The sequence below is a fragment of the Perognathus longimembris genome, chromosome 12, assembly GCF_023159225.1.
Source record: "Perognathus longimembris pacificus isolate PPM17 chromosome 12, ASM2315922v1, whole genome shotgun sequence".
NCBI classification, from domain to species: domain Eukaryota; kingdom Metazoa; phylum Chordata; class Mammalia; order Rodentia; family Heteromyidae; genus Perognathus; species Perognathus longimembris.
In genome coordinates this window covers 30142712-30157401 of record NC_063172.1, presented here as the reverse complement: position 1 = coordinate 30157401, position 14690 = coordinate 30142712, and the positions used below count along the sequence as shown (strand labels likewise).

At 40.7% G+C, this 14690-nt stretch overlaps 1 protein-coding gene across 2 annotated transcripts in view; it reads right to left on the bottom strand.

Moving 5' to 3' along the window:
* Positions 1-13019, bottom strand: part of Nipal2 (NIPA like domain containing 2) — an 81533-nt gene extending 68514 nt beyond the window's left edge. For both annotated transcript variants that reach the window (XM_048358931.1, XM_048358933.1), the window contains exon 1: positions 12833-13019. In XM_048358931.1, coding sequence (XP_048214888.1) covers positions 12833-12967 — 135 coding nt within the window. In that variant the 5' untranslated portion in view covers positions 12968-13019. The remainder of the gene's footprint in view (positions 1-12832) is intronic.
* Positions 13020-14690: the final 1671 nt, after the last annotated feature.

Sequence of the window (14690 nt, the reverse complement as noted above, 5' to 3'; positions counted from 1 at the left end):
CACCAGTTTAATAGTCTGAAGACTAGTGAGAAAACAGAACAGCGATCCAGGGAAGGAAAATGATGTATGAAATCACACAGCTAGATAGAAGATACATTTTGGCTCAAGGGACCACGGTTAAAGCAAAGTCACTTTTCTTGGCTGCAATTGATAACCTTTTGTCTAGTCAATGTTAATGTACTATATTTTTAAAAAATTAGAAACATTTGTTTCTTTATCTCAGGGCATATGAAATAAAAGCAAAGATAATAGGAGACGAGATTGTTTCACTTCTTAATAATGCAGTTGTAAGCGCAGGCCAGAAGCACAGAGGAAAGCCTTTAAGTTTTAGCATTCACTCTTGTCACCACTGAAGCTTAATCGCTCGCCTTTTCAGGATGTCTTGGCAAACAGATGGAGGCAGCCACAGCAAACAATTTATCTAGCATGAGGTTCAAAATATCAGCATGATAACTTTTTAGTTGAAATAACAATCTTCTATCCTCCAATTTTTTTTTGGTGCCAGAATGTTTAGATATTTCACACTGTCCTGCATTATTGTGTTATTGACCTATAATCGATGAGTGAGGAGTCTGGCAGATGGAAATGAATATAATACAGGAATGCTTGGAATTAGCAATAGTCTGTCCCAATTCTGGCTTTGAACTCACCCAATTCCTGGCTCTGCCTTCAAAACATGAACTCAGAATGAGACCAATATGGAGCTAGTACATGGCTCAAAGGAATATCAAATACAGAGCAGATTTTGAAGCTCAAAACAGTTACATTCAACTATGACTGAGATAATGCTAACTTCTGTTCTAGGCAGTAAAAACATGCCTGACTAAAAATCAGAGATTAAATTTCTAGTCTAAGCAATATGGCAGGTTGAGTGACATAGGTCAATGAATCACTACAGGAATGAACTTAAAGGCCTGTGGAGTAAGTTCATACATTGGAGAAACAGGCATTCAGTATGCCCCAACAAACAGTAGATTCCTTTTTATTAGTGTATATTAATTGTACAAAGGGGTTTCATTATATTTCCATATATGGGAATAATATACTTTGATCAAACTCACTTCCTCCGTTATTTTATTTTCCCTTTCTTTTCCTTTTAAATTGTTTTTAGTGGGCTTTAGTATGCTGTTTTCATACATATGTAATGTAAATGTATTAAATAACATAGAATATATTATTTTTATATACAATATTTAGGTATTATTCATACTATATGTTATATTTATATAATAATAAACTGCCATATAATATATATTTATGTTACATGGATTATAGTATATATAGATTATAATTACATACCATTTATATTATATATAAAAATATTCTTTGACTATCTTCACCCCCTTTCCATATAATCTTTCCTTTTTCCCTCCCCTGTCCCATTAGTCCCCCCAAACAGTGTCCTTTTTACAATTGTATTGTATTATTATTAACTTTTTAGATTTAAATTCTAAATATGAGAGAAAACATGCAACATCTGTCTTTCTAAGCTTGGCTTATGTCACTTAACATGATAATCTCCACCTATTTGCCTGCAAATAACATAATTCCATTTTTTCTTAACGGTTTTGTGTTTATTCACAGAAATTGTATTTTATTTATCCACAGTAAGTTCTTAGGAATGCAATAGAGTTGCTTTAGATTTTCCCCTCAGTGAACAGGTAGACACATATGTAGATCAGGCCTAGGTTTGGAAGGAAAAGGAAGACCTCTGAATTCTCAGAAATATATCCATAAGCATTTATGGGTAAAAATTTACAATGTATGCCACTGATTTCAAATTACTATCTATAGCTATGTACACACAGACACACACACACATCTATGATAGAGAACGAATGTGTTTTTATACTTTTAAAAGCTAACATGTTTTAACAATTAATGAATTTCAAGGAGATGGACATAGGTACTGATAGGTTTGAAAAATTTCAAACTAAGAAGTAGAAAATCTTGCAAAAGTGGAATCAATAAAATTAAAGAGAATATGGGTCTACTTAAAATAGCTAAAAGTGAAGGTGATAATAGAAAAAGGAATGAAAAGGAAGCTGGTAGGACCAAGAAAAGATGTCAAAAAGAAAAATAAAACCAGTGCACAAGTTAAAACCACATGCAGACTCTGCTTTTAAAAAAACACCCTACACTGTGGAGGAAAGGATATGAAATGATCAGAGAAGGTGGTAGGTAATGGTTCACAGCTCAAGGAAACTCATGTCAGATGTTATTCATCCAGTCATGCATCTATTCAGGATTCACTCAGCAACTGCTAAATATTAGGTCCTATGTCTGGAATTAAGGATGCCATGTATCTTCAAGAAGTCCAGAGAAAGGATAAACAAACAGACCACAGCCTGTCAAATCGGTAATAGAGATATGTTCCACAGAACCTGCAGGGATAAAGGACAAAGGACAAATATGTCTCTTCTGGGGAATGTACTCATGAGACATTCATTTCTGTACCAGTGGCTTAAAACAACAATATTTATCTTTTCACAGTTCTGGAGGCCAGATGTTCGAAGTCAGTTTTGCTGGGCTAACCTAAAGAAAGTTGAGAAAGCCAAGATCCTTCTGGAGAACCCATTCCTTACCTCCTCTAACTTCTGCTGGCTCCTGGCTTCCTTGGCTTGTGACTGCACCACTTTAATCTCCGGCTCTGTGACCACTTTGCTTTTCTCCCTTGTGTGAAATTTCCCTGTGCCGCACCATTTTATAAGGATACATATAAAGACATACAGGGTCCACCTGTGGGATCCAGGATAATCTCTCTATCTCAAGATCTTTTCCTTAATCACATCTGCAAAAATGTGATTGAAATGCTATGCAAAGCAACATTCGCAGATGATGTGGGACTGTGGGACTAACATGTGCATATATTTGTGTGTGGCAGGGTGCCATTATTCAGCCTACCTCAGGGAGGATGTTAGCTAAGTCCCACCAACTCACACACCAATGTGAGTGCATTCTGGCCAAGAGCAGTACAATGGTACAAGTACAGTGGCCTAAGTGCAGCAAATCTTCAGGTATCCTGAAGAACCTTGAAGCAGAGGATCACAGAACAGCTGATTGCAGAGGCAGGCAGTAGGTAGTAGTCTTTATGTGCCATGAATCCATAAGCAGGGCTAAGCTAAGGCACGATGGACTATAAACCAGATAAGAGAAGGCTTTAAAATAACCCATCTTCCAGCAATGTTATGTTAGTCAGCTTTCTATCACCATGTAAAAATACTTCAATCAACTTAAAAAGAAGAAAGGTTAATTTGGGATTATAGTTTCAGTCTATGGTCACTTAGATCTTGTGCTTTGAGCCTGTGACAGCACAGGAGGTCACAGGAGAAGTCTGTGGAAGAGGAGGGACTAGGGTCCCAAGCGTCCCATCAAGGACACATGCCCAACGAACTAACTTCCTTCTGCTAGGCCCTATCTCATAAAGGAGCTTCTACCTCCCAGGAGGGAAACAGGCTTGGGACTAAGCCATCAATATGTGAGTCTTTGGGGGACAATTGAGACCCAAACTATTTCCAGTATGGAGGATAAGATGGCAAGGAAGGAGACCAGGCGTAGGAAGTCCAATTAAGAGACTACTTTAGACCACAAATAGGAGAAATGAAGTTAATTAATTACAACATGGCCTTACAAAATAATGCTCCTAACAGTGAACACTGACAACAGTCAGAAATACGGTAATGTATTTAGATTACTGGATGGATTGGACTGATCTTACCGCTACCCTGTGTCATGCTTTGAGATAACTGTGTTGTTTACAGTACTAATCCAAACAGAGTTAAAACTACAATCCTATACATGGCAAAGGAGAAAGAAATTTCAGTCAGGAAAAGATTTTAAATTTGTTATCTTGGTTATTGCATGCTATAGGCTATTATGTTCTAATACTGCGCAAGTCTCATGACATTAGATCTAAATCTGGTGATTAAAAGCCAAAAGAAAAAGGTCAGGGTTATATAACACCATACATTGTTGCTATTCTGCAAGCTGTTCCATGCCAACTTCTAATCAACCTAAAAACATAGTCAGAGAAGCCCAGCATACTGCCTTCACATACAATTAAGAGCTATTACATTTTTTGTCTTTTACTAGAGAACACAGTTGCTCACATAATTGTATGTTACTCATTTTAAAAAACGGAACTCCCTGAAGGATATGCTTTAGTTTTACTTAGAAGCCACCATGGTTTTTTGCTTCTGAGAAATTTAACTTTGATCAGGATAAATTTATGAGAAATGAAGTATATTTAATAATATATCCCTTGGGGAAATTTTAGCAGTTTGTCAAAAGTTAGAGAACAACAATAGTGAAGAAAAAGGTGAGGTTCTAGTTAAGGAAGTCTTTAAACATGTTTCTATTACAAAAATATTTTGTGAAGGAAATTTTTGAAACAAGAAGGAGGTTAGGGAGGATAGATCCTAAACACAATGAATGCTATTATTTACATCCAGATCAACGGAGGATTCCATAACTTTCTCCTTCTGCAAGAATATATCTATAATCATAATTTAAAAACCTGTAATTCTTCACTTCTGAAGAAGCATGTTTGTGGGCTGCCTATTTGTAGGCTAAGCCTAGGTTTGGTATAGCTTGTTACCCTAAAGCTAGATGCTAGGAGCTCACTCAACTGGCAAGGCCTTCCTCACGCCTGTTTGGTTTTCCAGAGAACATTCTCCTTGGGGAAGGAACAGTACATGCCTGGAACTCCAGTGGTAGTTTGCCAGCAACTTCTTCCTGGATATCGAATTTTATTGTCTCTATCAGGTACTAGCCACCAGATAAACACCTGTCTTAGATTTACTGGGGATCATGACATTGCCATTCACCACCTGATCTCTACTAGAGACTCCTGAGGGCTTTGTCACCCACAAGACCAGATCATTCTGCAATCAAGTCAGGAAATAAGTTCAAATTTGATACACATCGATGGATATTGTGACTTGAGCTCTTCACTATACCTTCTGAGTCCTGGAAAATTGTTCTCACTCCACGGGTCCAATAGCCAGATCCCCCCCAAACCTCCTGGTCAACACAACCATGACAACCACAGACTCATCAAAGGGTCTCCATGCAAATCACTCTCACTCTCTATGTTATGGCAAGGGCAGCTGTTTCTAACGGGAAGTCTGCCTGGGTTTTGACAAGCAGACTTCATTTCTTCACTATGGTGACACAGGCAGTCTGTCACAACACAGGTGTATCACAATATTTCCTCTTCTGCTCTGGATCATTTACATGTATACACTCACATAATATACTGTTAGTCCTGGAAGTAAGTGCAAAGATAACATAGAAATGGTGACTTCACCTGAAACCATTCCTTCAAATGTTGTTCTTCCAGTTAAGTCTTTTTAATTTTAAAAATTATTGTAAATTAACAATGTATTTAAGTTAATAATTTATTGTAAATTAACGATATATTTTTATGGAGTAAAAGTAAGTTCTGGTATATGAACACAATATGAAATAATTAAATCAGCTAATATAAAATTATATAAAATATAAATATAAAATTAATAAAATATATATATCACCTCAAAGCTTATAATTTTTATGGTGAGAATTTATGTTTATTTTTAGCAATTTGAAATGTACCATACACTGTTATTAACTATATTTACTACTTGTGCAACAGATCTAAAAAAAAAAAACCCTCACCTTATTCTTCCTGACTTTGTATTTTTTGAACATTATCATCTCCCAGTCCTTTCATCTCTCAACCTGTATAACCACAATCCTGTACTCTTCTTCTATGAGTCCTATTGTTTTACATTCCACATCTAAGTGAGAACATGTGGTATTTGTCTTAGCATAACCTTTCCTGATTCTATGTTGTAGAAAATTTTAGAATTTCCTTCCCTTTTAAGGCCTAAAACAATTTTGTCCCATCATCTGTCAATGGACACTTGGGGTGATTCCATACTTGGCTATTATGAATCGTGCTACACTGAACATGGGAACGCAGATCACTCTTTAACATTTCAAATCTTTTGAGTAAATACCCAGACATAAGATAGCTGGATCATATGATAATTCTATTTTTAGTTGTTTTTTCAAAGGAAGTATTTCTAAAGCGCTCTCTCTCTCTCTCACACACACACACACACACAGACACAAACACACACACCACAAAATATGGCTATATTTTAAAGATATTGTTTTTTAAGGAAGTATTTCTAACGCTCTCTTTTTCACACATACACACACGCACACGCACACACACACACACACACCATAAAACATAGCTACATTTTTTTTTGGTTTTTTTTTTTTTTTGGCCAGTCCTGGGCCTTGGACTCAGGGCCTGAGCACTGTCCCTGGCTTCTTCCCGCTCAAGGCTAGCACTCCGCCACTTGAGCCACAGCGCCGCTTCTGGCTGTTTTCTGTATATGTGGTGCTGGGGAATTGAACCTAGGGCCTCGTGTATCCGAGGCAGGCACTCTTGCCACTAGGCTATATCCCCAGCCCACATAGCTACATTTTAAAGACAATTTTTGTTGTTGTTGTTTTGTTTTTGGTCCTAGGGCTTGAACTCAGGGCCTGGGTTCTATCCCTGAGCCGCTCTGTGCTCAAGGCTGGCACTCTACTACTTGAGCCACGGTGCCACTTCTGGCCTTTCTGTTTATGTGATGTTGAGGAATTGAACCCAGGGCTCTTCCACTAAGCCACATTCCCAGCCCAAGACATTGTTTTTTAAGGAAATATTACTAAAGTTCTCTCCCTCTTACACACACACACCACAAAACACAGATACATTTAAAATATATTGTTTTTTTATGGAAGTATTTCTAAAGCTCATCGTCTCTGCTTATATATATATGTATATATATACACATCACAAAATTCATCTACATTTTAAAGACATAGTGTATGTTTTATGATTTCATTGATATAGTTATATCAACACTGACCTATTGAGAAGGGCTCTCTGATTTCTGCTCATAGTTTTTATCAGGGACTGCTGGTTGCAAAATCAGGCCTTTTTTTTTTATTAACTTATCCATCATTCTCCCTTTGATTTTCCCATCGATAGGAAAAAATAGATGCCTTTCTATAATTTCCATGGCAGGGAAGAGGGAAGTCTAGAACACAGAAACAAATCACTGCTTAGCCAGGCCCTGGTAATTCACATCTGTATTCTAGCTACTCAGGAGGCTGAGATATGAGGATCTCAGTTTGGAGCCTTTGGAGCCAGAAAAGTTTGTGGCACTCTTATCTCCAATTATCCACCAAAAAGCCGGAAATGGTGGTGTTGGTTAAAGAGTAGAATCCTAAACTTAAGCAAGAAAGCTAATAGACAGCTCCCAGACATTGAGTTCAAGCCCTAGAATACACATACACACACACACACACACACACACACACACGTCACTGCTTAAAGATGATGCTAATGAAGATGTTTCATAAATTAATCCTATAATATTTTAAGGAGATTGCAGTGTAGGTCTCCTTCATAAGGACAAAGCAGATTAAATGAGAAAAGGTATGCAAGTTGGGATACTGACAGGGAAGTTTCTGGAAAAGCTGAGAATAACATCAGCTTGATGGTTGCCCATGAAGATGGTAGTTCACAGAAGGAAAACTAGAGTCTAGCAGTAGGAACTGCTGTTTGTGCCCCATAGCACCTCCTTCTTTTGATTATAAGACCCCCTATTTCATGGGAAAACCAGCTCTTCCAAAGACTAGTAAGTCACTCAGGCCTGGGTAGATTGATAAGGGACAAGACCTGGACCGAGCCTTCTCCAGTCAGATGAGAGCACCTGTTTATTCATTAGCAGGTGAAAAGGAATGAAGCTCCTCCCTCTTGAAGTAAAGTATGTAGTCAGAGAAGAGCCTGCTAACTGTGAGACCAACTCCTGAGGAACAAACATTGAAAATAGCATCCCAAATACCATATCATTACAGCCCCTGAATCAAGGTTTGCCTGAACCCAGATTTCTTCCAGCTTTTTATTTCATCCAAATGAATTAATTTTTTTTTTAAAAAAAAGCCTTTATGTGAAAGCCTCACAATTTTCAAAGCATTCTTGGTAGGGAAGTCTAGTTCAAAAGCCAGAGGAGAGACAGACTCCTCTTACAAGCTAAAGAACTTAGGTCAAGCTTCAACACTCTTGAAAGAAGGAAAGAATTTGAGAATTGCAAAGAGGTAAGGTCTTGAGACTTATGAGCCAGTGCTGAGGTATGATTCGCTGAGCTCAGGGTGGACATTTGAAGGAATCACACAACTAATCAGAACCTTTAGAGGGTCGTGGAGTGAATAACTAAATATGTGCCTACATTTATAGTAAAGATTGTCAGTGAGCACTTCCTGGTTCATGCCAATGAGGACAGTACACTGCAATGTGAGTTATCATGGCAAGGCGAGGAAGACAAAAAAAATGAAATGAAACCTATAAGCACAACACACAGTGAGACGGAAGGATACTCTAGGAGAGGAAAACAAAGGCACAATGCCTATCTGCATCTGATCATATAAAAGAATATTTATCAAAATGAACTTCAGGAAACAGAAACATGCTCTTTTTATTCCTTCTTTTTGTCTTGTTTCTTTACCAGTCTTTGTGAGGGTAAGGGGGCACAGAAATAGAGGGACAAAGTATGAACAAATGCAGCAGTGGTACTCACTAGATACTATGTGGAAAATGAACTAGACAACTTGTGGGCGGGGACAGGAGGGAAAAACTGGGAGAGAATGAGGGAATGGGCGACATTGTTTAAAAAGAAATGTATTCATTACCTGACTTATGTAGCTGTAGTCTCTTTGAATATGGCCTTTCCAAATATAACAATAAAAATTTTGAAAAACCCAATAAGGACACACACACAAAAAAACAAAGCATTACTTTTCTTAGGAGGGAGGTAGAAATAACCAGCAATGTCTACCTAACTTTTTTTATTATGTGGAAGGCTTGATACTTTTTCCTTCACGAGAGTCCTATGAGACTACTGAAAAAAAGAGATGATAGTGAATCAAAATCAATAAAAGGGAAATTTAAAACTCATGGTGACTTTTCCTAAGCACAGCAAGACAAGCCATATTCATTTCTCTCTAACCACCAAATTCGTTTTAAGCCTCAGTCTCTAGCAATGGCCTTCAGGCACAGGATAAAAATAGCTCTGCTGTTAAAATCTATCTACTATATAAGATCTTGGAGCAAGTTATTCAACACAAATACCCTTATATGAACAGTAAGGGCAATGTGTACTTTACAAAGTTGTTGATGGGTTCAAATGAGATAACAGCTATAAGTATCAGAAAAGTAAATGTATAACAAGTGTCAGTCTCTTCACTTTGCCTGCCAATTTATATCAATTTTCCTTTAAATATGTTGACTTTAAAAACAAATCATTCAGAATCACAAGTTCAAACAAAGGATATAAAGTGTCTGAATTTGCACCTAACCTTACAAAGAATAAACCTTTCTAATAAGGTCCTTTGTGAATTTACTTATTTATTTAGTCATACATATATAAAGAACCAGTAACCAAGACCCTCTCTTAGAGTTTTTCCTGCTAACTCTCATTTCAATGTCTCCCATTTAATTTGTTTTGATTCTTGTGCTCTTCATTCAAAACAACAACAACAACAACAATAACAACAACAACCAACCTTCACTGGCTCCAAGTGACTACAACAAACTTGAAGGCAACTCTAGGACCACAACAAAGGCCCCAAGTCCTATTTCTACCTCACAATTGGTCTCCATTTTCCAGGAGAGCCGTACCACCACTGACGTGGATTATAGGATTGAAATGTTTGGACAAACACCTGCTGAGGTCAGGGGGACTGCTCCTTGGTCCTTGGGCTCTTCCCTTTTCTCCACCTGGATATTCTTAACTTGAAGCCAGCCCTTTACATATTCAAGTGTTCAGCTCAAAAATTATTCTTTTTTTTTTTTTTTTGGCCAGTCCTGGGCCTTGGACTCAGGGCCTGAGCACTGTCCCTGGCTTCTTCCCGCTCAAGGCTAGCACTCTGCCACTTGAGCCACAGCGCCGCTTCTGGCCGTTTTCTGTATATGTGGTGCTGGGGAATCGAACCTAGGGCCTCGTGTATCCGAGGCAGGCACTCTTGCCACTAGGCTATATCCCCAGCCCTCAAAAATTATTCTTCATAAACACATCTCCAATGGCCCTGGCTGAAAGCCACCTTGCTCTGAATTTCCCTAGAACATTGTATCATTCACATGACACCACATACTCTTTGATTTGGAGTTGCTTATATCTTCCTAGGTACCTAATAACACTCCTGGAAGGCTGAGTTTGGGTCTTGGACTATGCTAAATACCCCTACAGTGCTTTGTAGACAGTGGTAAGCTCAATAAACATCCTAGGAATGTTATCCTTTTGTACTGAAAACTTGGGGATCTAACAAAGATAATACCCTTGCAAAACTTTAGGGCTCACATCTAAACTTGTGTATCAGAGCTTCTTACCAAGTAAGGTAAGGTTCCCCAGTAACAAAAGGGCAGCGGCTCTTCAAGACTTCTTCCCACTGAGCAACTTGCTTTCTACTAGCTTTTAGACTTCCTCATCTGGTGGGAGATTTTCTCCTCTGGGAGCGCTCATGTTTCTGCCTTAGACAACATAGCTTCAAAGTGGCCTTTGTTAAGTATACATCCATCACATGAGAACATTTCAAGAGAGACAGTCTTCGTTGATAGAGTGAGGTTAATTGCTTGCATCTGATGGTAATCGCTCTGAAAGGCACGGAGAGTTGGGCTATTAACAGACACTGTGCAAATATTTCAGATGTGATAAAAACTAATGTAAATAAACAAATACCATTAAACCCTATCAGTAACTAAGGCAATTTTTATGACTGTAGGAGTCCAAATTTATATACATATATATATATATATATTTGAGTCATTTCTTGTCGAGCTATCTCTATTCATTTAGTGTTAAAAAGGTTGGACTCCAAATGTTTGTTGAATGGATTTTAGAATCAAGTTTTGGGGGAGGAACACAAAAGTGCAGTGTAAAATGATATTTATTGAAATGAATTCCAGGAAATTAAAACAAAAGGTTTTGCTTTTCTTTTTGTCTTGTTTATCTTGGGGTGGGGCAAGAGAAGTACAGAAATGGAGGGACAAAGAGTGAACAAATGCAGCAATGGTACTCACTAGATACTATGTTGAAAATTAACTTTACAAGTTGTGGGATGGGGGTGGGAGGGATAAATTGGGAAAGAGCAAAGGAAGGGGCGACATTGTCCAGAAAGAAATGTATTTATTATCTGACTTATAAAACTGTAACCCCTCTGTATAGCACCTGTAATAAAAGTCATGTTTGGCTTTGTTTGAAACAAAAGGAATTATCCTTTGAATAATGAAGTGGATGGATAAAATACCCCAGTCCCATAAGATACCTTAAATCGGCACAATAATAGCAATAGTTGGTGCCAGCAGAAAAATCAATTAGCTTATTCTGGATACACCTTTCCTAACCTGCACAAAGTGGTTCAGTTGAAGGCAAGTTAAGCTTTGCCAGCATTATTTGCCTGGAATATATGTCACATGAACATCTATGTTTGGGAAAGCCAAGACAATCAAGAATTCCAGGAAATGTTAAAGAAAACGAATACCTGCAGAGGTTTTCACTGTGAAAACATTTTCCTCTGTTTTGAATGACACTATGGTAGGCCACATGTACAAAGTTTCTAACATCTTTACTAAAAGAGAATAATTCATTCTTAAATTTATATTGGGAATATTTCTAGTGTAAGTATAGCATAACAGAGGTGCTGCAAGAAGTTCCTGTGGGTGGAAGGAAAGAGATGTGGGATAGGTTCCTACCTCCCCTGCTTTTAAAATATTCTTGGGCTAAAACAGAGCAATAATCTCCCCCTTTGCTGGAAACTAATAAGGTGGGCATGCTTATTTATTCTTTCTTCAAATAAATTGCCATCTGAGTTCAGAAACCAAGAGTCAAGACACTTCATGCATAAAAGGAATCGAGTCCTTTGATTACTGGTTAAAATTTCCTACTTAGACCAACAGCAACAAATATTTCATGATGATATTCATGTAAAATAAAGAAGATCCATGGGTTTGTTCAAGAGCAAGAACAAAGTAACACTTATAAAAACAGGACTAAGACCAAATCCAGGGCGTGAAGCTCCTTTGTCTCCACTGGAAAGAATATAAATGCTGTTAAGAGACGGAACTGGCCAGATTTTTTTTTTTTTTAAGCTGTTAAACCTAGCCAAACCCAAACGGACAGTTCCCAGCCCCTTTGATCCTCTCGAATGTATATCCCCAGCGGACACTGGCGAAGTTTGGGCGGACAAGGTTTTCCCGGGGGGGGGGGGGGGCGGCGGGGAGGGCCAGGCAGCTGCAACCAGAGAAGCTCGGGGTCGGGGCTCGGTAGCGCGCGCGCGCGCGCGCGGGGCGGAGACGCGGGGCGGAGACGCGGGGCGCACACCCCGGGCCTCTGCACCCAGCGGACATTCGGACGACCTCAGCGCCTTTCCTGCGTCGGAGAACTGGGGCGCTTTTTTCTTTCTTTCTTTCTTTTTTTTTTAACTGTGAAATGATTCTGGGGGCGAAAATGAGTGGCGATTCACTCCACACCCCTCGAATGAATCCTCCCGGGAGAAGAGGGCGGGCTCGGGCGCGGGGAGGAGGGAAGGGCTCGGGCGCCGAGGCCTCGGGATGCCCTTCTCCCAGGCCCTGGAGGAGCTGGGGGGAACCCCCCTCCCACTATTCCATGTGGGGGGACTGGTTAGGTCCAAGTGTGGCAACGTCAGCGAGCGGCCGGGTGTGCGGCCCAGGGCTGCGGAGGCCCCGCCTGGTCCCCGGGTGCTGGGGACAGCAGGGGACGGCAGCCCTTACCTGGTTCCTGCGGTACCACGCGCCCGACAGCGAGCCATTGCCCGCGCCCGGCACCCAGTACGAGAAGTTCCGGGACAGCTCGTCCAGGACGGCCGAGGCGTCGTCCCCGGGGCCCGTGGGCACCGGCGCCGCCATTGGGTCTCGCTCGGCGCGCCTCGGTGCGGGCTGTGGCCGCCACCCCGCCCGGCTGCCGCGCCGCAGCCACTTCCTGCCGGTGCGCGCCCTGCCCTGCGCGCCGCGGCCACCTGGCTCCCGCCCCGGCGTGCCCGGCCCTGCCCCGCGCAGCCCCGCGCTGCCCCGCGCCGCCCCGCCCTGCGTCCGCGGGCCACACCGCCCGGACCAATCCCCGCGCCCTCCTGCGCCCGCGGTCCCTGAGAGTTAGATGATCGCCCAATCCCTTCCTGATCTCTTAGGGAGCCAAGGGATGGGAGATCCGAGCTCCTAGGAGACCCCAAAGCCACGACCAGCACCCATCTCTTGTTTTGTTTGGGATCTTATTCATAAATGCAGAATTGTTTTGCACACGGAGAAATCATGAGTTAACCAAAAACAATTGTGAGCGACAAGGGAGAAAAAGATCCCAGCAGTTACATCTCAGTGCCAGCAGTTGAGTCTTAGGAACTATTCATGGAATAGAAGAAGGAATCCCCTCTTCCTCCCCCCTCCCCCACCAGTAGTGGAGGATCCCCCCAAGATGTATTTGGTGACAGGGTGGGGTTTCCTTCAATGAAACCCCAAGAAATCACTGAAAAGATGACAGCTACTGTATATAAATTATTCAGATGGAAGACACATGTTATGAATCATAAGGGCTCTAACCAGATATTCTGGTTTTGCCTGTTTTCAAATTCTGTGTCATCACAAATGATCTTTGGTATTATCTCTCACTTTGAGAATTCTGGTACTGTGGTTATGGCGTCTACACAGTGCTGAGATTCTGCCTAAACAATAGGCTCTAACCCCCATGACTTCCTGAATAGACCTTCAAGAAAAGACAGGACAGGTGCTGCCTAGCAGGATACAGGGAGGGGGCTGTGATTGCTTTTTGAGGGAAATGTGCAAATGAGAGAAGAGAAACAAGACAAGTTATTGCACAGACTCTGTAGTTTATTGAGCAACTGAACTGTCCCGTGAGCAGCTAATAATGGTAGTTAACTGTCCCCAGCCCCCCTTTTGGGGGGACTGGGACTGGGACTTGAGCTCAGAGACTACCTGTTCTTCCTTAGCAGTACCATTTTCCCCTCAAGAATGCCACTCTACCACTTGAGCCATAGCTCCACGTATGGCTTTTTTTTTTTTTTTTTTTTTTTTTTTGCTGGCTAATTAGAGATAGCAATTTCACAGACTTTCCTGCCAAAGTTACCTTCAAACCTTGATCCTCAGATGTCAGCCTTCTAAGTAGTTAGGTGTGAGCCACTAGTGCCCTAACTATTCCCAATTTTAAAAGGCTGGTTTATTTCCAATAAATAGTTGAAGAAAAAGTATCCATTTGCCCTATTTCTTAAAACATCACACTAGTTTATATTGACCTTATTAAATGCATCTTTCTCCTGAAATTCTTCAGAGTACAAGTAACAGAATTGCCCAAATAAAAGTTCCTTAAATAACAAGCTCTGTTGTCTCAGAGGGAATGTTTCTCTATGCTGTTCTACTATACTGTCACTTACATTTTTCTGCTCTGTGGTGCCTGACATATTAGCCCATATTCTTTTTTTTGGGGGGGGGCAGTCCTGGGGCTTGGACTCAGGGCCTGAGCACTGTCCCTGGCTTCTTTTTGCTCAAGGCTAGCACTCTGCCACTTGAGCCACAGCGCCACTTCTGGCCATTTTCTGTATATGTGGTGCTGGGGAATCGAACC